This window comes from Indicator indicator, chromosome 15 (assembly GCF_027791375.1).
Source record: "Indicator indicator isolate 239-I01 chromosome 15, UM_Iind_1.1, whole genome shotgun sequence".
NCBI lineage: Eukaryota > Metazoa > Chordata > Aves > Piciformes > Indicatoridae > Indicator > Indicator indicator.
Window position 1 is genome coordinate 19,396,714 of NC_072024.1, and position 22,051 is coordinate 19,418,764.

The following is a 22,051-nucleotide window of genomic DNA, read 5'->3' on the forward strand; positions in this document are numbered from 1 at the left end:
AATATTTCAGGAACAGAACCGCTTTCAGAGCAGATGGTATTTACAAACATAAAATCTCCAAAGCAAACAGCAAGGGGAAAAGCAGCCAGAAATTACAGAATAGGAGTTAAAATTCCTGGCATTTACAGGGAAAGGCAACTTTCTGAGCTTTGTCCCAGCAAACCATTGGGAGATAAAAGGGGCTTTAACTAGTATGAATGGTTTATGACCATCTTCTTGGATAAATTTGTCTGTAACATCCCTCAGAGCCTAGCTCTTGTTCAGATTCACAGAGAGGAAAAAATTCACTAGAACTGGAAAACAAATGTTTTTACCAGATAAAAACAATACACAACCTGATCTGACTTCCAGATAAATCTAAGTTAAAAACCAGGCAGGGATGGATAGTTTGCTTAAACAAATCAAAGCAGTAAGTAAACCCATAAATAATTTGACTAAGTTTCATGACAATTTTTATGCAAAAACTCATTCAAAAGAGACAGCACCTATAATGAACACAGATTAGCACTGAGAAGAAGCAGCAGCACTCTGACACCTGCATCTGTCAAATTTACAGGTATTCACATAAAACACTACAACAATGTTCTCTGAAAATATATTGGTAAAATTAAATTAGCCAAAAGCATGCTGCAAATTTAAGAGCATATGAGGACGACACTTTGAATAGGCCACTTCCCACAGCTGTTGACTGAGCGACTGTTTACAGTGGAACTTTTATTACTGAAAAATAAGGCAAAGGAGGAAACTTCAGGGGGGGAAGCTAAAAAAAGAAAGCCCTGCATGATCTCTCTCAAATGAGCAAAGTAAATTTTACAGTTGCCCACAATATTAATGACAGAGGCTATGCACTATGCTTCAGCTGACTTGGAATGACTAAGTTTGACACTTTCAAAGTCTTCCTCTAAAGCCTCTTAGCTTGCCAGTTACACAGAGCACCTTAGCACCCAGCTCTGCTAACAAATATTCTGTAAAGAATTATGTTCTTGTCACAGCTTCATAACCATGACCTTTATCGGTACTTACATGGGCAATGTCTCCTTTTGTGCCAATGACCCTGTCCTGAGAGTGCTTGCTGAACTCCACATAGTGGTCATCAGGGAAGGAATGCCTGTAGATAGATGCAGTAAAGAAGTCAAGAAACTGCAGGTTCAAATCATCCAAGTGAACCAAACACCACCCCAACACCATCAGTTGAGGTTTCAACAGTGGAGAAGAAATTAAAAACGTATAAAAAGCTTTTCCTCCACTGCTGCCCATAGCATGCTACAATGCTGAAATGCGCCACTGGCACTTGCAGAAAAAGATCCATTACAGATACAGCTTTTACAGCAGACAAGGAAAAAAGAAAAAACCACAAGCAGCAAATTCATAGGTTTGTCACCAGCAGGGTCTGTTGCAAACATAACACTGAGAGGAGGGAGCAAGGAACAGCATCATGAGCATTCAGACACACATGCAGGCCTGAGGCCTTACACTTCTTATCTGAATTATGCTCTCTAGCTGGCCTATAACAAGTCACATCAAAACTGCTGCTTACAACTAAAGTAGACAACAGTCAAACCTTTTTAAAATTAGGAGCCTTCCACCCATTTGGTTTTGGTGATTTTTTTTTTATTTGGTTGCTTGTTTTTTCATGGAAAAGAATAACTGCAAGCAATTAAATCAATTTCAAAGAGGTTTATCCACATCTGAAATAGTTTGTATCCTAAGCTGAAAATTTCATGCAAATCACTATATAAGTAAAATCCTGCAAGTGGCTACAGAAAGATTGTCAAGATAAATTTACAAACATGAGAAGAGAAATACAAGCATATTTCATAGATTAATAGAATGGTTTGGGTTGGAAGGGACCTTAAAGATCATCCAGTTCCAACCACCCTGCCATGGGCAAGGACACCCTACACTAGACCAGGTAGCTCAAGGCCTCATCCAACCTGACCTTGAACACCTCCAGGAAGGGGGCATGCATGACTTCACTGGGCAACCTGTCCCAGTGTCTTACCACCCTTACTGTAAAGAAGTTCTTTGCTTTCATCTTCCATTCAGCAGGACTTTAGGTAGTTAGAATTTAGCTAAGCTGTCCATACAAAACCTAAGCAAGGGAGCATGTTTCATGTTTTCACAAGAGACATTGTTAAGAGCTGTTCTACACTGTTGTTTCATAGTTTGTTGTTAGGGCTTCTACCTATACTGAATAGTTCTTCTAAACACAACATAACCCACATATGGATCAAAGTATACCTACTTCATATCAAAGACAGATTTCATTCCCCACAATGCAGATAGAGGTTGGCTCCATGTAGCAGATGTCAGCAATAAAGATCCATCCTGTATTTCCAGATTGGAGTGGAGAGGGAGAAAAGCAAAATACCAGCAAAATCAGAGATTGTTATTTTACCTGTACACTTCAACTTATACTTTAAAGATTAATCTAGGAACCATAGCAGATATGGTGGTGCTTACTCAACTACTCCCATGAGGATAGCGGCTAAATATCTAACTATGTAAAATATAAAGAGCCCTTGGCAGACAAAGAAAACATTACAGATAACAATGGGACAGTAATAGTAGACAAAAATCAGGATAATCCATGCCTGAATTTTGATGCCCTGTGAGTGGAGTTTGATCATCTTAGAAATCAGTTACCTTTTATTTCTTCCTAGAATTATCCCCAAGAAGATGTCTTTCCCCAACAAAGGGAAGTTATATAAACTCTGGTATCTTATCTCACATCTATCTTAAATAAAGAGTCAGTTTAAGCATTTTTCCACATGCAGACACATATATTCATTACATATGAAGGCACACAGACACTGTGCATCTTCTCTGCTATCTTGGGAGGAGAAACATAATTGCAGAACTCACACAGAGAGACTATGTAACTATTACAAGTACTTTAATGACAGGCATTGCAGAGCAGCCAGTAGGTGCATTTAGTTGTGTAAATGCACAACTAAATTCAGACAGGCCTAAAACGGAACTCTGAATAGGTCTTTAATTACTCACCCTGGATGGCTCAAGGTGCGTGATGGCAGAGTTATGGCAGTTGTAACTGGCCTCTTCCTGTCCACTGAACACATTATAAAGTTTCAACTGCCCTGTGCAAGTACCCAGCATCAAGAATCGTTCTCTTGCAGAAAATGCACAACAAGTAAAGCCACTCTCATCCTCATTTGCTTCCCTGAACACAGAAATCGGACGGAACCTAGAGAAAGTAAAAATACAAGAGTCACCAAAAAAAAGAGAAAAGCAAAACTGAAATGCTGTGGTGATATTACATCCAGGCCTTAAAAATCATGTAGGTACAAAAGTTAAAGCTCGCAACCAGGACAAGATTAAGTGTCACTTGTAATAGTAGCACTCAAGTGAGCATGTTACAGCTGAGCAACATTTCAGGGTTTGTTTTGCCCTATTAAGTACTTCTACAAAACACATCATTAAGTTGAAGCACCTGGAAGTTCACCTTCAAAGCTGGATTAATGGCAAACCTGTAGTGCTGTCACCTGGGTAAGTACAGACAGCTAGCAAACTTCTAAACACTCATGAAACACTCAACAGAAGGCATGGCACATCAGCCAAATAACCACCTGTCACCACAGATTCCCAAGCTGACACTGTTTTCACCATAAAGATTCTTCCATTTATGTGTTATCTCTATTTTTGTAACCTTTATGGCATCCTCCCATTTAACCTCAGCAAAGAAAGACCACATAAAAAGGCTAGCAAATTGTGGTTGAATTCACAGCACTCCAAGAGCAAAACACAGATTCTGCTGTCCTGCATCTATCAGCAAACCATCTTCAAGGCCACACTATGCTCTCATGCAAAACTGGCATTACATATTTTCCAAAGGAGAACAAAGAGCTATCCATTAGCCAATGTTACTAATGAATTAACATGATACTGAAAATAAAGTGTGATTTAGTTACCACAGGTCAGTACTAAGGACAAGAGAAACAGAATGCCTTCTAAAAATGCCTTTGAAGGCTCTCCCCACTCATCACTGCTGAATTAAAACACTTTTATCTCCAAGGATACTCCACAGTGGGACTGCACAGTCTGAATCCAGGCAAGGCTTTCCAGCAAAGGGTACATCCTGAGAGGGATCAGAAAAAAACAGTTTTCTTCCTTACCTGCTAAATATAAGGTGTCTATCAAAGCAGCCACCATCCACCCCTCCGTACTTCGGAAAGGCTGCCCTGCGGGTCAGCCGTGAGGTAAAGTTAGTTGGCGCTTGGCGCCTCTGTTTTGGCTCAGGACACTGGTGGGGTGTAAAGAGAGAGAAAGGGGGACAGGTGGCAACAGGGTTCTTGCAGCGGGCATGCTGCTCCCTAAGGTATTCTGTGATTATACTGTCCAGCGTGGGTGGGGAAGGAAGGTGTCTGTCCAGCTGCTTTTTGATAGCTGGGCTCTGGCTGTAGGCGCCATGGTCCGATTTTTGTCGCAACACTCTGATTTTTCTGACGTTGCAGGAAGACGGCCTCTCCCTGACAAAACTAATCCTGCCAATCAGAGGTGAGTTGCTGGCATATGAAGGGCCTGGAAGGGCAAGTGGACCTTGGGATGCAGATGGCCTTGCCTGAGCATGGACAGAGGTGGCAGTGGAACCTACAGACGCGTGGTTAGTCAAACGGGCTGAGATGCCGTTAGCTATGCGAGGAGTGCGAGGCAAGGTCACAGGAGAGGCAGCAGCAGTAACAGGGGTGAAGGCAGATGAGTGAGATGCTGCAGTCATGGGTAGGTCAGCCTCTTTAGTAAGGACAGATGCGGTTTCTCCTAGGCCCTTAGAGATGAGGTGGTTCCGAATCAGGAGCAGCAGCTCCTTCTCAGGAAACGTGATCCTTGACTGGGCCACCACATCTGCTTTCTGCAGGCGAGCCAGAGAGACGTCTGTGCCGATCAGCAGCGGCTTCCCCGAGACACGCTCTATCAGCTCAGCTGCGTACTTGCAGAACTTCACATGCTCACTGCGCTTGTCTTGGAGCACCGGCTCCTTCATCAGCTGCTGGATCTGACAGCTGCTGAAGAGAGGGAGCTTGCTGATGATCTGCCGGACAGTACTGCTGCGTGACAGCCCCACCAAGGCTTTGCAGGCTAATGCTCGGATCTGATCGGCATCTGTGATCGGCATCTTTATAGACAGCAATGACAGCAGCACTTTGATGCCATTGTTGGACTGCACCACATTCCACATCTTAGCTAATGTGTGCTCACTGCTCTTGGGGGCCTGAGGGAGCTTTCGCCGAGGAGTTCCAGAGATGAACTTGCCAATACTGGAGATCCGATTATCTGGGCCACATACACAATTGATGATGATCTGAAGGGCTGACTTCTGAATCTCAGCATCATGGATGAAAAATTCACCCTCAGCAACTCCAAGGATGATACTAATACCTAGAAAGCAAAGGAAATAGTTTCTTTAATACTCTAAAATATATCTTACACAGTTCATCAGACAAGTAAGTGTCTTCCACAGATGTGAAGAAAATAGGTAATACTCTTCATTCTGAGCATTCCTGAAGTTCTGCTAACTAGTTTAAGATGTATTTTTTTACCTTCTTGGAAAAACATTTTCCTACACTGATCCTGCTTATTAATGATGAAGTAGAGCAGCAAGTCAAAAGCCTTCCAGAGAAAGTGATTAGCTGTGTCCCAGGAACGCAAAACCTGAGACACCTGGCAAAGAGAAAGATGAACAGGTGTGCCTCAACACTTACTGCAGAAAACAACTCTCTTGGATAAATACTAACAAAGTGGAAACAGAAAGGAAGAAGACCATGTATGAAGGGAGAAAAAAATTAATCCTATCACAGCTTCCAAAAGCTTTCCAAAAGGAAACTAGGGTTGTGTTTCTTCTCCCAAGACAGAGCTCTTGTTAGTTTCATGTTCACTTCAGAAGATCAAAACCTTCCCTTGAGAAATAATTGGTGTTTTGCCTAAAGAAAGGTTTTGGTTTTTGCCTGTATCTAGTACTCTGCCCACCTTTTATTTTCCTTTTCTTAAGAAAAAAGTCACGCTCTAGTTAAGGCATAAGCCTCAGATCTGACCTAGGTATATCTCATTCATTTGCATACTGAACCTGCAGGTAGCCAGTTAGAGCATCATTGAAGTAGCAGTAATTGTCCCTCTCCCGTATTCTCAAATGTCATATTCCCAGGAGACATAAATTTCTGGGAAGCTGAGGGAACTTAATAGGCCCATTAGAAAAGCAGATTTGCCTCCATCTGTATTTAATGAGCTCCTGAAAACAAGTATAAGTCAAAGACCACACCTGCCAATCTGTAATCCAACCACAGTGGCAATCATGACAATTTTAACCACAGACTACTCTCCCCTTTATTTGCATCCTTGACAGTAGCTCTAAACACACGAACTATTTTAACCCTTGTCTCACTGCAGGTGAGAAACAGCCAGCTAAAAAACATGTAGCAGAAGACAACAGTAAGTGCGTAAGTCAGCTGGTCCCTTCCAACCCAAACCGTTTTATGAATTTATGATATTCATCTTACCCACAGTGGAAACAGTGGATCCAGCTTCGTCTAACACATCCACAGGTTCTGCCAGTTGCAACTGGATTTTAGGAACCACAGTCAGGATGGCTAGCACATCCAAAGCATATCGTACTGTGTCATTCCTGGAAGATCACGACAGAAGAATTTCTTAGACATGTACAGACAGAGTTTGTAACACAAAACAGCGTTCAACCTGCTCCAACAAGTAGGACTAAATCAGTCACCTCCGATATATTTGATGACATCTTTTGATTTTAGAATGTTCCACTCTTAAATGGCAGGCTTCCACATGAGGCCACGTTGCCTGCAGTCTGTCAACATTAATCCCACACTGTCTACAGCATCCTAAAAGCACTGTCACTTTGTATTTATAAAAATAAGAATGTTAAGACTTACCCACAAAAAGATTTAAAATTAAGCTTCTAAATCTAATCTAACTCTACATCTTAGCTGGGAAACTAAATAACTCTGAAATACTGTGTCACTGGTCAACTAGGAAGAAAGCCTTTCTGAAGTGAAGGGAAAATGTTTAACAGTAAACAAGACAAATATGATAGGGGAAAAAAAGGCATCAAGTTAGGCATCAGTTAAGAGAGACACAGGTGTATGGAAGATGAAAAGGGCTGTTAAGCATGAGGTGGGAAAAGAAAAGGAGGGAAGCCTGTATGGAAAGGCATGAGTTAACCTGGGTAGCAATTAGGAAACAGCTGTAGAGAGTAAGAAACAGAAGGACAGAAGCTACCTGGGAGAGTGCAACCTGAGAGGGAAGGAGGCAGGGGATTTCAGAAGCAAAACAGATTTCAAAGGCTTTCAAGTTAAACCAAGCATGGAGCTCCTGCAGCCAGCAGCAATGAGGAGGAGGGAGTCCTGGTGACAAGAATACCACTAGCAATGACTCACCTGTGAGCATCTCTAGAGAAGACTACAGCTTCACTCTGGGGAGCAGATGGTCATTAGGCTAAACAGAGGCTAGAATTTTGCATCCATCCTCCTTTTGAGCTGGGGACAGGATCCTAATAGCACTCTATCAGAGCCTAGTGGCAGTTCCCTTTCTTTTGTAATGGTAGGGATGCTGCAGATTAGGGAGGTGTGGGGAAGAAGTGTCACAGAAAGATAACAAAATATCATGGTGCCCCCACAGCTTGTCTGCAGCCAAGACAAGGGAGAAAGTTGGAAGTGGCATTATAAGTTGAGCCCCTCTACCAACACGGTGAGTCTAGCTGCTGGTGGTGTATCATCTAGGGCCAGGGTGCTGAGCAACGCACAGTAGCAATCTTCAGCCTTTTTTCCTCTCTCAGATACTGGCTTGTTGCATATTCACAAGACTCTTTCACACAGTTTTATCTGCTCTAGTAAACTTCAAATATCAACAAAGTGATACACAGCATCCTCTCAAGTCAGCTGAACTAGCTACATCCAAACAGATATTCCACCTCTCTTGAGGGTTAAGCTATGTCTTGATTTCACCCTCTACTTAGACAGTTTTCTAGCCTTTCTCTACCAAAAACATAAACAAATTCTGAGACAGACAGAAAGTGGCACAGAATTGTGATTAAGCTCTAATACATTACTGATTTCTGAGAAATTAGAGGCCTGAGATATTTGAAAAGCCAGAATGCCTCATGACATCCCTCCACCTACCTCAAAATTTTAGTCCTGCTGTCCACTATGTAAGCTTGCATAAGCACTGTGCAGGTATAGCATAGGCCCTAGCAGCACTAACCAGTATGCATCCGTTTTAAATGCTGTCAGGAATGCAAGGTCCTGCCCAGGAGCTGCAACTTACTGCAGTACTACAGCAAATAGCTCACCTTGCATAGTACGTCTTCCAGTTGCATGCTATTGAAATGAGCTGAAGCATGAGTTGGACACAAGACAATTTGAGAAAAACCTCTGCTGGCTCCCAGTAGAGCTGTGCTGGACCATACTCAATCAGAAACTCCATCATCTCTACAATCTGCTCATGAGTATATGAACAGGCCTGCAGGGAAGCATGTTGGAAGCATTAGAAAGATCACAAGGGTTACAAACTTGCACAGAAGTCCCCCACTGCTGGGATTTAATTGAAAACTGCATCCACAAAGAGCAGACTACCACTGTCTCTTGCAGATGAAGTATTTACTTGATGTTTTATTCCCCGATTATAAGAGAGTTTTCACTACCGTATACAATAATAAGCTTAAGAATAATACTCTCTACGTTTCTTTGAAGTCCTAGAAGACTTAGGCCAATTTAAGAAGAAACGTTATATGAAAATTCTACTCTGCCTTTAAGCTACTAATCTAGTAGTTACTAACTATCATTCAAAATAAATTTGCACTAAAACATTAAAAAAGGCTACAAAAATATATTCAACTACAACTTCTAAGTTCCCTCTACAAAACATACTAAAGAATAAGGAAATTCGTAAGTTTGGCTTTCAATTTATTTTTTTTTAATTACACAAGGCAGTAGCTTCTACACATTTCTTTAGTTACTTAAGTGATTTTGGCAGAAGTGAGTAACATCCTTATGTTTTCTTATTTCAGCTCTTCTACAAAACCACCATAAATTAAACCAAAAACTACAGGTAAAGGTGCTCCCTCAAAACAAGCAGACATAAAATTCATTTTCTTTAAAAAAAAAAAAAAAGAAAATCACTTAGCAAAGAGAAAATAGGAAAAAAAAGTCATGACCAACACAAAAATCTCTCAGGTTATTCCTAAAGCCTATGTGTCCAAAAGACATTATCAAATCAATTTTGAAGTTTTTCAACATTATGCATTTTTCTACATATACAGATATTATACTTTGAGATTAAAAGCATAGAAAAACCCCACAAATATAAAGAATGACGGGGCTTTAACTTAAGTTTTTGAGAGATGGAAGGGGAACCACAGAAGATGAGCAGGAACCTTAACTGTAGTTCAAATGAACCTCTAACGCTCTTCTGTATTTTCTATTACAGCGTCACTCCACAAGGCAAGAAGAAAGTACAAGTGAAACCAAAATCTCTATCCCTATGAATTGCACACTGCCTAGTCACTCCACTGTCACCACATATTCCTGCAGCTTGGATTCACTTGAAAAATGCAACAGCCAACAGTTAAAAGCTTGCAACGTGCTATTCACCTTGTAGGGGGGTTGCGGATGGACCAGAATGCCACCTTCGGTACGCTGGAGAGACTGCTTCACCTGTTCAAGCTTGATAGCAAGGTGAGCCTCAAAGTATCTACGCAAGGCCATGCAGGTGTGCTTCCCAGTCTGGCGACTGGCAAAGATCTCATCATCACTCAGGAGGGCTCCTTGATCTTCCAGGTTTAAGATCTCTAGAGTGCTTATCTTCAGACAGAGGTTTGTTGTGGAAAAAAAAAAGTTCCATCAGTTCACTGTTCAGGACTAAAGTAGCTACCATTCTCAGCTGCCCCTGTACTATGCCCAAACAAACTCACTTTGCTATACAAGACATACAGACATGCTCTGAGAGCTGACAAAAGCTGTCTGAACAGAAATTATTATCTGCATGGATAAATAGTAAGAAAAAAATAACCATTTCCCTCCTTCACTATCTATGGAGGAAAGAAACTCAGAAACTACATCAGTATAGATCTGGAGGCAGTGTTGTGCTGAGACTGTTAGGCATTATATTATACAACATAAAGTCTGCTTACACTCTGCAGTCCCCCCAGTTAGATACAACCCAAGCTATCAGGGCTGCACAGCAGTACTGTGCAGATCTACGAGCTTCTGTACACAAACAGTGTAACTTGTGCTCATAAGGTTACCACAGAGCACAGCTGTACCTCTCCTGGAACAAGGCCGGCTTTACCTGCATCCTAAAGGGTGCAGGACAGTACCACACATGTATGTGGAATGGCGAGAAACATGTGAACTACCATTAAGCCATCACTGTTTGAATAAGCACTACTTCACCCAGGAGTTGCACCAAAACGCTCTCAAAGGGCAATAGGCCTCTTAATAATGACAATAACAAATATCATCCATGTAGATGCTGCTTAGAAAACTCACCCCCCACTCCATTTCTTGGGAACTGAGGAGGAAAACAACCAAAGCAAAACCAAACAAAGGAACAGAACTCTTTACAGTTGCACTGCAAAGGATGCAAAACTTGCCACTAAAGCCCTTTCACCTTACCAGGTTAACCAGACGTCGAAGGCCATCATGCCTGTCAAAGAGCTCCAGGACAGCACGGAAGGAGAAGCAAATGGAGAAGAACATGGTAGCATGGCAGCAGCCCGAGGCATGGGAGCATTCCATTAGCCATAAAGTGTAGTTTACTACATCTGAAAGCACATTATGAGGGTGCATGCACACCTAGAAAGCAAAAACACAACAACAAAAAAAGGCACATCATTCTTGAGAAGGTTCTCTGAAGGGCAAACAGCCAGAGGACAAATATCAGTTACCCCCAGCCTGACTTCGGACATCTAAGACATGAAATAAAAAGTCTCATTTCCAGATTAGTAAAAGAAAGCCCCTGAGACAAATAAAGGCTATGATGTGGCAAAGACAAACTAGCAATTGGTCCATTGCTAACTGGTCCAGACCTAAACACAGTAACTACAGCAGTCTTAATGTAGTGTAATTCCAGAGAGTCCTCCTCCATATCACTTCAAGCTATCCAAATGATGCTCTGCTAGAGACAAAGAAGAAAGTTTCCAGTAGGGAAACAAAAATTCTTCTCAGTGTAACAGTATAACACACTATGTTGAAGTTCTAGCAAACACTGGCAGCCCTGAATTCTTGGGTAACTGCAAGGATCATCAAATGCAAATCTAAAGCTTGACTTCCTCTAGAAATAAAGACAACTGAGCTGGTCTTTCTGTTTTCTCAGACATGCAGACCACATGCTCAGAACTGCACTGCTGCATACCTTTGTTAGTTTCTAACAATGAGGAACGCTGAGCCCTCTGCCAAGGTCAGCGCCAAGAGGACCAGCAGAGTGAGCTGAAGCACTGGCACCAGTTGCTATATGCCAAGTTAGCTGATTTTTTCATCTCTTCTCTGTTGCTGCTGGACATACTCAGACAACAGAATGCTACCAGCTCCAGCATTGCTTCTGCCTCAAGACCTGAGGCTTGGCATGGACTAAGTGACTGGCTTACTCTGAAATCCAAACACAAGAGATGAATGTACAACAGAAACCTGCTCTACCTGGTATGTGTAGATATTGGGGATAACATCTGACAGATGAGACAATCTCACTACAAAACATCTGCATGGTTTTATGATATGGCCTGAAGTCATGGTCAAGCAGAAGGAATCATCATGCAAGCTCCTTGCCATGGCTGACTCTTGAGTTTCCTTTTGAATAACCATGCCATCAGCAAGTAGAACCAGGGAAGGGAAAAAAAAAAAAAAAAAAAGGAAGCAGAGGGAGTTTTCTCATTAATAAATTCTCACTACGGAGTTCAGAGAAACACCAAAGCAGGTCACATACAGCCAGGGTCCATCTTTCTGACATCCATCTTTCTGGCATAAAGAAGTGGAAGGAAAATTACTCCCATTGCACCTTTCTTGTCCACATAAGGGAGATGTAACGCAGGGCACAGGCAGCCCTTGATCAACCATGACTACCAAAAGGGTTTTGAACTTGCTCATGCCAATGCCTGCAGAACACAAATGCCAGCAGAACCCACAGAGATACGGCCTTCAACAACCATCACCACTCCACCCTCTAGGTGCTCAGGAGTGTAAAGCACATTAAACCACAACATCCATTCAAAGAGCGTCAAACACTAGGAAAGAATAAGCAGAAATGTACAGTTACTAGTTTAATTGCTTCCATTTTCCATTGAAGAAAAATTAAAATAAATACTGGACAATGCCAGGGACAGGCCAGGAATCAAAAGTCATCATTCAAAGCTGGAAGGCTTCAGGTTACAGCTCTGCAGTTGTTCTGAATGAATCTTAGCACAGGATGCTCCCATATGCCAGTGCTAATGCTTGCAAGCTGAAAGTTCATTGTTTGTATTTCTTCTCCTTGGCATAGTAGCAACTTCTGAATAAAGTGGATCAGTTTGCAGATCTGGCTCTGGACACATGCTGATGCCAGTTTAAAAAAAAAAAATACAATCACTATTTAATGCACCTGGGAAACTGAAGCTGAGGTAGGCTGCCATATCAGGCTGTCTGAAGGGATGCTTGCTGGAAGAACACTAACGAGGGCTCCTTTTAGGATTTTTTTCTAATATGTTAAAATAGGAGGTGAGGAACTTTACCTTCATTATCAGCTGTTTTAACATTTATGAGATCAGGGCACAGAAAACCCTTAGAGTGCTTCAATTGGATGTTCTCAACAATGCAAGCCAGACCTCCATCAGTCTTTTACTGCACTCTACCACCACCACCGAAGCTGTGAGGCTGTTTGAACTGCGACTGAGGCACTGTGCAACACTGAAGCTATCCACTCTGGGACTGGGCAAGTAGAGGAGTCCATTGGAACAGATGGGAAAGGCAAGACAAATGAACCTGGAGGACTTTTTTCCTTTTTTGGGAGCAAGAGGGAATAATAGGATGAAGAGGGTGATGAAAGTATTGAGGCAAAACCAACAAGACAGAGGTCTCTGGTTAATTCCCCAGGGACCGAGATCCAGACCCTTGAAACAAAACACTCAAATATGTTAGTTATGTACTTCCATTGCTTCTGCACATATGAAAGTCTCCTATATAGACCTGCTTTTTAGCTTAGGAGATGTTTACTCACTGTTTGAACACTGATAGAAACACTAAGAAATTCTGGGAATCACTGCAGTTGCCACAGATGAAGGTCTCTTACCCTCTCCATGGCATCTTGATTGTAAGACAAATAATACAAGCACATGGAGACCCCTGTTGCTGCCATGGAAGGACGAGGAATCTCCAGCAACTTTTGCACTCCTCCATGAGCAACAAACTCTGTCGCAAACTTGTTGTGCAGCAGCAACGATGCCAAATGCTGTGGAAGGATAAAAGAAGATTAGTCTGGAACTTTTCAGACTGTCATCGATTCCAAAATAAAGGCACTATCCCTTTGTTATACACATTTGCAAAAGAAACAACAAAAGCAGAGCAACTCAGAAATTCGCCAAGAGGCCACCTTAAGTCTTCCTGGTCTTTTCGTATTAACTCACTTTCAATTGTCACACTCTGTACATGCCACATGGCTGGCAAGAAGAATTTTACAAAATGGAAGTTTAAAGACCACTGTTAAAAATGGAAGGCTACAGTTTACCACACACCACTCTTCTGTATTACCAACATCTTAGGAGGAAACAGTAGAACCATTATAAAACCCACTCCCTTCTCAGCTGAAGTAACTAACACCTTTTGTAGGAACACCGTTCCTTGGAAATTAATTCTCAGACAAATGACAATGAAACTGAGAGAAAGATGATACTGGAGGATCAGAGGCAGAGAGGTTACAGTGAAAGAGGGAAAGAACACATAGAAAAATATAACTTGCACTGCTGCACTACAGGTTTGGCTTGAATAAGGTTATTTTGTGTGAATTTGAACCTTGGGGAGGTAACCTGAAAGACTACTCACACAAAACTACTGCATTTCAAACATTAAGCTCAGAGGTGTCATACTGGGACCTCTGGGAATAAGATGCTTACACTTCTTATCCCTCACAGTTGTTCCTTGAGATGACAGGCAGAGGAACAACTCAGGAAAGTCATCTAAGGGTAGCAGCAACACAATCATTTAACAGGAAAAGGAACTTTTATCATCTTCAGAAGGGTAGATTGCAGGTGAAATTAAGATCCTTGTGTCCCCTCAAACCATTTCTTTTTTTAATTCGAAATACTTAAGAGTTTTAAAAACAAAACTGTAATGCATTCAGGTTGAGTGAAAGCAAATTCCAACCCCAGGAAATGCTATGAGATACACAGGTCTAACGGTGCTGAGCATTTGCCTTTGGCACATACAGCAAACTTATCCAATGCTTTTACCATATTTATGGTACATTTTATGCATTATGAAAGTAATTTACCTTAAGGGCTTCAAAAGTGAGCAGTACATCATTGGTTCGCTTCAAATCAATGTAGTACATCATCAGCTCCCTGGATCCCAGCTGCATAAAGATGGGTAGTAGCTGAGAGAAATAAAAATTGGAGACAGGCTGAATGTTTCATGGGAAATACAAAGTCCACTTTGGTTTTCACTATCTCAAACCCCCAATTATCCGCCATTAACAGATACCTGTTATGAGAGGTCAGTGGTAACCAGCTCCATCCATAGGAAGCAATAAAGGTTAACAGACCTCTTGTAATAGATCTGCTGACTGCAGCAAGGTGCATGACAGCTGCCACATGGAAATCTTAAGACTCTCCTTCAAGTGCGGCTGTGGCAAGTCCACACAGATACCACCCTGGTGATAGGTTCCACCTTCCATCTGTGCAAAGACAACTACCCAAAAACTGAACAGAAAAAAACAGGAGAGCAGGGCAACAAACCAAAACCCCTTGCATAATTCTTTGCATAGCAGCTTTATAGGATATAAAAATAGGAACTAATTCTATTATTGCTGCCATATGAAGCGATCCAGTTAGCATGTGGGGTATTAGGGTTTCTTTGGCTCACATAGAAGCAAGGCACACATGCACACACACATGAAGTGTGTCACAAAGCAAAGCTCTGTTGCTTTGTTCAACTTCAAAATAAGTTAAACCACCTGAAAAAAGATTAGAGATAAAGGTGGCCTACAGATCTATGCTAATTTGAGGTTTATGGTAAAAAAAAAAAGAAAAAAGGAAACACTTTGATAAATGTGATGCTGCCTAACTACTTTGTCCTTGTAAGTAACAACAGCTCTCAAAAGCATCTCCATAATATGCCATTTCTCATCAGAACTACTGCAGAGGTTACACAAACCATTTCACTCAGAGTTTAAAAGTTCATTATTCCTCAGACTTTTAATCATGGAAGTCCATCACATCCCCCAGAGGAAATAGGAGAAAAAAAGTCTTTCAAAGCAAGCGACTTGCCCTGTAAACAATCACCAAATTTAACAGAAACCACGAGAAGAATTCCTAGTACCATGCTCCAGCTACTAGACTACACACCTGCTAGGCTCAGGCTTGAGTATTACCTACCAAATAATACTCAAACTAATGACTTCACCAATTTGAAAGCCATCAACAACTCAGGAAAGGTTACTGATCTTTATCACATCAGGAAACACCAGGAAGCAATGTAAGAGTTCTGCAACTTTTTCCCCCCGATGCCACTCATAGTTTTGTCAGGAGAATTCAAGTACCAAGTGCTTCCTCCCACCTTGATATGCTCACCTCTTGGTACTCCCCTAGGGGAGTCAGGTACTGAAGAATTAGCCTCTGCTCTATGGCAGGAGTCAAAGGGTAAAGTGTGTAATTAGTGCCAATCACCCATGGGGACATTTCTGACCAGCTGCTGTTGGACAGTTCAACAAACATCCGCTCTTGTTCTGAAGCAGAGAAGCCCAGCTTTTGCTTGGCCTTCCGGAAGCCATCTCTTTCATGCTGTTTCCCTGATTTGCCTTTTCTCAGTCCCCCATCATCTAGCTTTGTAGCAGAGTTCACTCTGCTACTGGTCTTGTGACTTGAACCAAGATTAAAAGAGATCTCCATATCTCCAGAAACTTCCTCTTGCTCTCCATCTACCACCATCTCCCCATAATCCATATCCACAGCCTCTTCATCTAGAGGCAGCAGAGGATCTGATGGCACTTTCCGAGGGCTGGGACGCTTGTTTTCTTGTTTCATAGTCATTTCAGTGACCTGCAACTCTCGTAGCCGTCGAAGTACCAAAGCCACCTGTTTTAGAAGAGAAGCATGCATGAGAACACCCTTGTCACTTTGATCATGCAGCTCACATCAGTTGGTTTTTTGTTCTTATCATACAACCAATCCCACAGCATGAAGTGTAAAGCATGCTGTGGTGTACATTTGCCCAGAGAAACCATCTCAAAGTAAGAAAACTGCAATCCTTTTTGCTACATCTACTTTCATTCTAAAATATCAGCACCTCATCTCCTGCATGAGAAGGAAGTGTCTTGAAAGACATTAAGAGAAGATGAGCTACATTGGTGCCAATAGAAAAACATATCAGCTTGTAACATGCTTCCACCATCTCTGTCTAGCCTAAAATAAATGCAACATTCCCTTTCTAAACAGCAGCTTTGACAAACTGCAGTTCCACGAAACCCAAGATCTCACTTTCAGTTTTAAAGGCCTTACCTGTGCAAGAAATAGAATTCACTTGTGCTTCAGCACACTGTACACCATCCTGAGAGACGAATTTGCCTCTCCTACCTCCCCTCAAAAGTCATCATAATTGCGATAAAGACCATAAAAGAACCAACACCAAACTGGTGAAAGGTTTAGAATAGAAGGGAATACAATTTCACGCTAAGTTGCCCCCATATCACTTTAAATTTAATTTCAAAATCCTTGGCCAGTGCATAAATCATGACATGCAATAGTTAAAGATAGATAGCTTCCAAACCTTAATGAAGCTATGAATATGAGACCCATTAAAAGGTAGGTGTTTTGACTTCTTAGGTTTCCATTAGCACTTCTGAAACAACTGGTATAACAGAATAATGAGGCTGCATGCCCCAGCCTCCACAGTCAGGAAAGGATGGAAAGCATGAGCTACTGACTCTTACAGGTATTATCACAACCACTGTAAGACCTATAAATTAACTTATGGATAGGAGCTCCCCACAAATTAAAAGAAAAAAAGTAAAGGTATCTTCCCACTCAATAGGTAAAGTGACTGAGAGATCATTACCAACTGTGAGTTCTCATCCCTGTAATTTGCAGCAATATCTTGGTTTTCCATAGCTCCTCCTAATAGTCCCGTTGCATATGTCCTTAGTGGTTGATCAGCCTCTCGTGCCCACTTGAAGAGATTTTCCACTATACCTTCCTAGAATGGAGAAAGTAAGAAAGCAATGCCAACAGTTACCTTTCAGTTTAACTTCTCAGTCCCAGTGAAACCATCTATTGGTAACGATTCTCCCTGTCTCTACGTAATCACCAGGAGATTTCCTACCAATCACATAATGAAACAAAACTATCTAGAACCAAAAGAAGAAATAAAGCTAACATTTTAAGCTGCATAAAACCACTCCCAAGCATTAAATATCTGGAATCAGGATTTACACATCCACAAACATCTTCCAAAGTGGCCAGTCAACCTACTGCTTAGAAATTAACAAAACACTGATGTGTAGAAACAAACAAGCCCAAAGCTCCTGTTAGTTTCACTAATGCAAAACCCCAGAAATTTAGCAGGTTTCAAAGAAGCCACCTTGAACTTACACCAAGCAGAACAAAATTTGGACAACTTTCTTACATTTCACTACAAGCTTACAAGGGCTACATTGGGAAAGTCACTTAAATAAGCAAGCTACATAGTGTCAGAGGAACTCTTCACACTGATGACTACTCACCACCCAACAAAACAATTCTCAACATAGTCAGAACTCCATAATGTTTGGAGAAGAGAAATGTATACAAGAATACCAGATTGTATATCTGAAAATCTCAATCTTAAATATGTTTAATATTTTAATAGAGACAAAATCAGCAATGTTTGAAAACAGCTTGGCAGGCAGCTTTGCTTAACAAGGCTGGGTAAGTCTTAATTAAAAATTACAACAATCAGTTAAAAAGACAATAGTTTAGAATGGAAGATTCAATTTTTTCCTCACTACTGGATTTCAAAACATCATCCCATGCCACACTACTGTCATGGCAGGAATCTTACACATCATCTGAATCATAGGTACAATACAATAAAAGATCATTTTAAAGTATTAATGAAGAGAGATACACTTCAATAAGAACTCCCAGCTTACAGATTCTTAACGAGTTGCTTGTTACATATTTAAAGAAAACTGCACTATGATTTAAATGCTCTTAAGTCATTAAAATAAAAATTGCTGTGATGTGGAATACCTTGGTCTGTAGAGGGCTCATGTATGGCCAGTGCAGTCCCTGCTCCCCGTGGGTTTGTGACCTGCCTCCCCACACACAGGCACCCAAAGGGCCAGAATAGAGCTCAATATGTTCTCACTCAAAAAATAAGACAGCCCTTAAGTAGAAAACTTAACTTAGAAGTTTTATTTCAGTTTAAAGAGAGATTTAGTCTCCGAAAAAGGCTATATCCTCCACAAACAGGGAACTATTTGTTTGCTTTTCATCTTTTCGGATCAAAGAGTCACAGCTTTAGCCTTTGGACAGATCACTAAGACCTCAAAATAAATTCAGTCCCTCACAAAGGGAGAACATTATTCTTTCCTTTCATCATGCTTTAGAGTTCATATCCACATTTCCAATAGTGAAAAAATTAATTTAGAACTTTTATATAAAGTACTATCCGATTTCCAAACTGCAGAAAAACATTTCATTAATTTTTACAGGTAAGGAAACTGTAGCTGAAGACTGAAGTCAACTTTCTCCTCCCTGTGCATTCCTTCAGAAAACCACATTTGTAAACATACAAACTGATGTAAGCAAAAAAACCTGATTCAGCTGTTCATCATAGTTCCAGATAATCCCCACAAAGCATGTGGATTTTAGACTGATTAAAGTATGACTTACTTATCACTTAACGCTAATAAAGCTATTGCCCTGCTGTAGCTGGGGATTACTGGGCAAGACTCCTAAAGCAAGTCTTCACAGTCTATACAGCCTGCTCCATTCACTGGCCTACAAAATAACAATTCAAGTTACAGCATTTCCCAAAAACATTACAGTAAGTTTTAGGTCCTCTGTTTTAATCAGTCCTGTTAATACCTTAAAAGCTGCAAAATAACCAAGATTTGATCAGCTGAACAAAATCAAAAAGCCCCAAGCCATTAGTAGGATTGAATAGACTGTCTCCCAGAGACAGGATTTCAATATGGCTTTTTACTTTTCCGTGGGAAAAACTGTTGGGAACACAGAACACACTAAGCTTAGAAACCAAGCCTTACTACAGATGATACCTTTTCCTGAAAGACAACAGCTGTTTCCAGTCCAGGCATGATATCCAGAAGAAGTCTACAGGCAGCAGTGTTTAATGGAGGTTCTCTGCTTGTCATCACGTAAGCATTCACTAGCTAGAGAAGATCAGGAACAGAATTGGTTTGAAATTCAACTCTGACCAAAACCAGTGCAGTGAAAGCCTTACAATTCCCACAGCAGCAAAACAGTAAGGTGAGAAATGTTAGTATATAAGCCCTGGAAATCAAGATGGCTAGCCTTGAACCTGCCTCCTCTGGTGTTTCAGAAGTTGAAATTATTTCTCAGAGTAATAGAATTCCCCTTTGATCTGCTGTTCACTGACTGTCTTGAACTGATTTGTAAAAAAAAAAAAAAAAAAGCTTAAAAAATTGCTGTTCAGCAATAGTGCAGCAAACAGTAAAAAGTAATAGTTTAAAAAAAAAACGTTAAAAAATTGCACATTTATCATGGCATCTCTTTGCAGCTTAAGGCAAAAAGCTATGCACAGGCAATCTGTCAGAACCCTTATAGCAATGTGTACCAATAAGGGTGGATATGAAAGTAGCAAAACTCTAGCTATTAACTCACGTTTGAGTACAGCAAAGCAAGAGGAAACCAGACTCTTGGTCAATTCTCTGACTGAGCCTCTTAGAGCTGGCATATTCCTCTGCTCCTACAGGCAGTCCAGCATTTCCAAGTATTCACAGACAAGGCATTGGAGTTAGTGCTATTAATTTCCCCTAAAGAAATTTATTATGCTTTTAAATTTGTATTAGAGTATCTACATTTTCTTTAAAGAAATTCGTAAACTTTGAAAAGAACTAATTGAATTGTTACTGAACAGCTCAGGAAATCCCCTTTTCTTGAGTCACTTTCACAGTGGCAAATGAGTTGCATCAAAACCCATTTGCAAAAAAAAAAAAAAAAACAAACCAAATAAAACAACCACACAACAATGGAAGAGATAGTTCCCAGACCAGTAAAATAAGTATTGAGGTCAACCAGCACACAATAACAAAAAGCATAAGGTGGTGCCAGGAACTGACAGAGAGCTCTCAGAGCAAACCTACCGCATTCATGAAATCATCATTCTTGAAAAGGATCCTCAGCAAGTGCCCAAGCATGCACTCTGGATCTGCTCGACCTGCAGCAGAAACAGGACAAGGCTTATCCACCTACCTCAGGACAGCAAGATTAATACTGACTACTGATGGATACTGCTATCTTCAAATTGATTGTGGAATACTCTAATTAGCAGGACCTTTCTCAGAAGGAAAACTACAAAAGAAATCATTGGAATTATTCATCAAGGTAACACCTTTCTAGTAGGTATTACTTCCCTAGAATGCTGACTAGGCAAAGCACAGCCAATAGTATTGGACTGTCAGTTCTCCAGACAGTGAAGATACAGATGATGGGCAAACCGTTCCATTTACTTAGAAATATAAACAAGTAAATAACATGTTTAGCAAAGAAATAACAAAATAAAAACAAGTAAAAAACTCTAAGGACATCTTACCTGGGTGTCGGTCATCAAAGGGGTCTGGATCTCCTTTGCGATACTCCTCAGTCTCTTTCTCAATCAGCTCGGACATTCTGCAGAAGGAACAATACCAAAAGAGTAAAACTCACATTCAGTCTTCTAGTGCACAGCTCCTCACAACAGCCTGGCTGTCAAAGTACTACAAAACAGATCACCAACATCCCTTTGAATGATATTCAGTGCCACCAGGGCATTCCAGACTGTTCACAATAGAGGAGTGAGAAAAGAATCTTGTCTGTAATCTCTCTTCCACTGCACTGCACTCCGAACCACCCTGAACTCATATCAAGATGCACAAATGGGACACTCTGGAGGGGCAAACACCTTTTAATTACTCATATTAAAGTCCTGATAATGTCCTATGACACATATTTAGAGAAGCAGAGCAGATAAAGGGTTTGAGTAGTACTTCTCACCATCACATGGTCTTTCTTTCACAGTACAGTTAAGTCCTAAAGAGGTGATCTAGTCCTCTTTCCCCTGTCCATGCAGGGCCAGCTGCTCAAACTGCCTACATATTTATTTACTTTTTTAAATATTAAATTTTAATAACACTGTATAATAATAAAAGTATTTAATACAGTGTTGTGTAATCTCTCTTCAGCTTCATCCCTTTAGCTTCATCAAAGCTCAACTTTTTAGCATGCTACCAAAATGGCTAAGACAAGGAAAAAGTCAGCCAGCTCACTAATCATAGGCCTTCAAAATACATTAAATGCTCTTCCTTATCAGACAAAAAAAAACTGAAGGTTGCTTTGAAGCTCTGCCTTCCCCTAAACTGAGAAGCAGCCTCAGCAGAAACAAGAAATCCTATGTTCTAATTCATTTAGAATGCGCAGTGAGGGAATGAATTATTTTTATTTAAACAAAGCCAAAAAGAGGGAGATTATCTCAGAGTCAAGCAATAAAAAATTCCATAGTCATACACTTTCTCCATGAAGCATTACAGCAGAAATATATGCAGTTTGAGATGAGATAGAGAGAGCAACATTTAAAAAACATTACCAAATTAAATCTTACTCCATTAGTATAAAACCTGA

At 40.8% G+C, this 22,051-nt stretch overlaps 1 protein-coding gene across 1 annotated transcript in view; it reads right to left on the bottom strand.

The window, feature by feature from the left end:
• The window catches only part of DCAF1 (DDB1 and CUL4 associated factor 1), a 49,574-nt gene that overhangs the window by 18,920 nt on the left and 8,603 nt on the right, over positions 1 to 22,051 (bottom strand). Inside the window, exons 3-17 of the mRNA XM_054387164.1 lie at positions 20,988 to 21,064; positions 20,539 to 20,612; positions 19,471 to 19,584; positions 17,268 to 17,405; positions 15,785 to 16,288; positions 14,488 to 14,589; positions 13,291 to 13,449; positions 10,647 to 10,826; positions 9,624 to 9,833; positions 8,324 to 8,493; positions 6,510 to 6,634; positions 4,134 to 5,394; positions 3,007 to 3,205; positions 2,246 to 2,328; positions 1,024 to 1,108 (exon numbers count right to left, since the gene is read on the bottom strand). Coding sequence (XP_054243139.1) covers positions 1,024 to 1,108; positions 2,246 to 2,328; positions 3,007 to 3,205; positions 4,134 to 5,394; positions 6,510 to 6,634; positions 8,324 to 8,493; positions 9,624 to 9,833; positions 10,647 to 10,826; positions 13,291 to 13,449; positions 14,488 to 14,589; positions 15,785 to 16,288; positions 17,268 to 17,405; positions 19,471 to 19,584; positions 20,539 to 20,612; positions 20,988 to 21,064 — 3,481 coding nt within the window. The remainder of the gene's footprint in view (positions 1 to 1,023; positions 1,109 to 2,245; positions 2,329 to 3,006; positions 3,206 to 4,133; positions 5,395 to 6,509; positions 6,635 to 8,323; positions 8,494 to 9,623; positions 9,834 to 10,646; positions 10,827 to 13,290; positions 13,450 to 14,487; positions 14,590 to 15,784; positions 16,289 to 17,267; positions 17,406 to 19,470; positions 19,585 to 20,538; positions 20,613 to 20,987; positions 21,065 to 22,051) is intronic.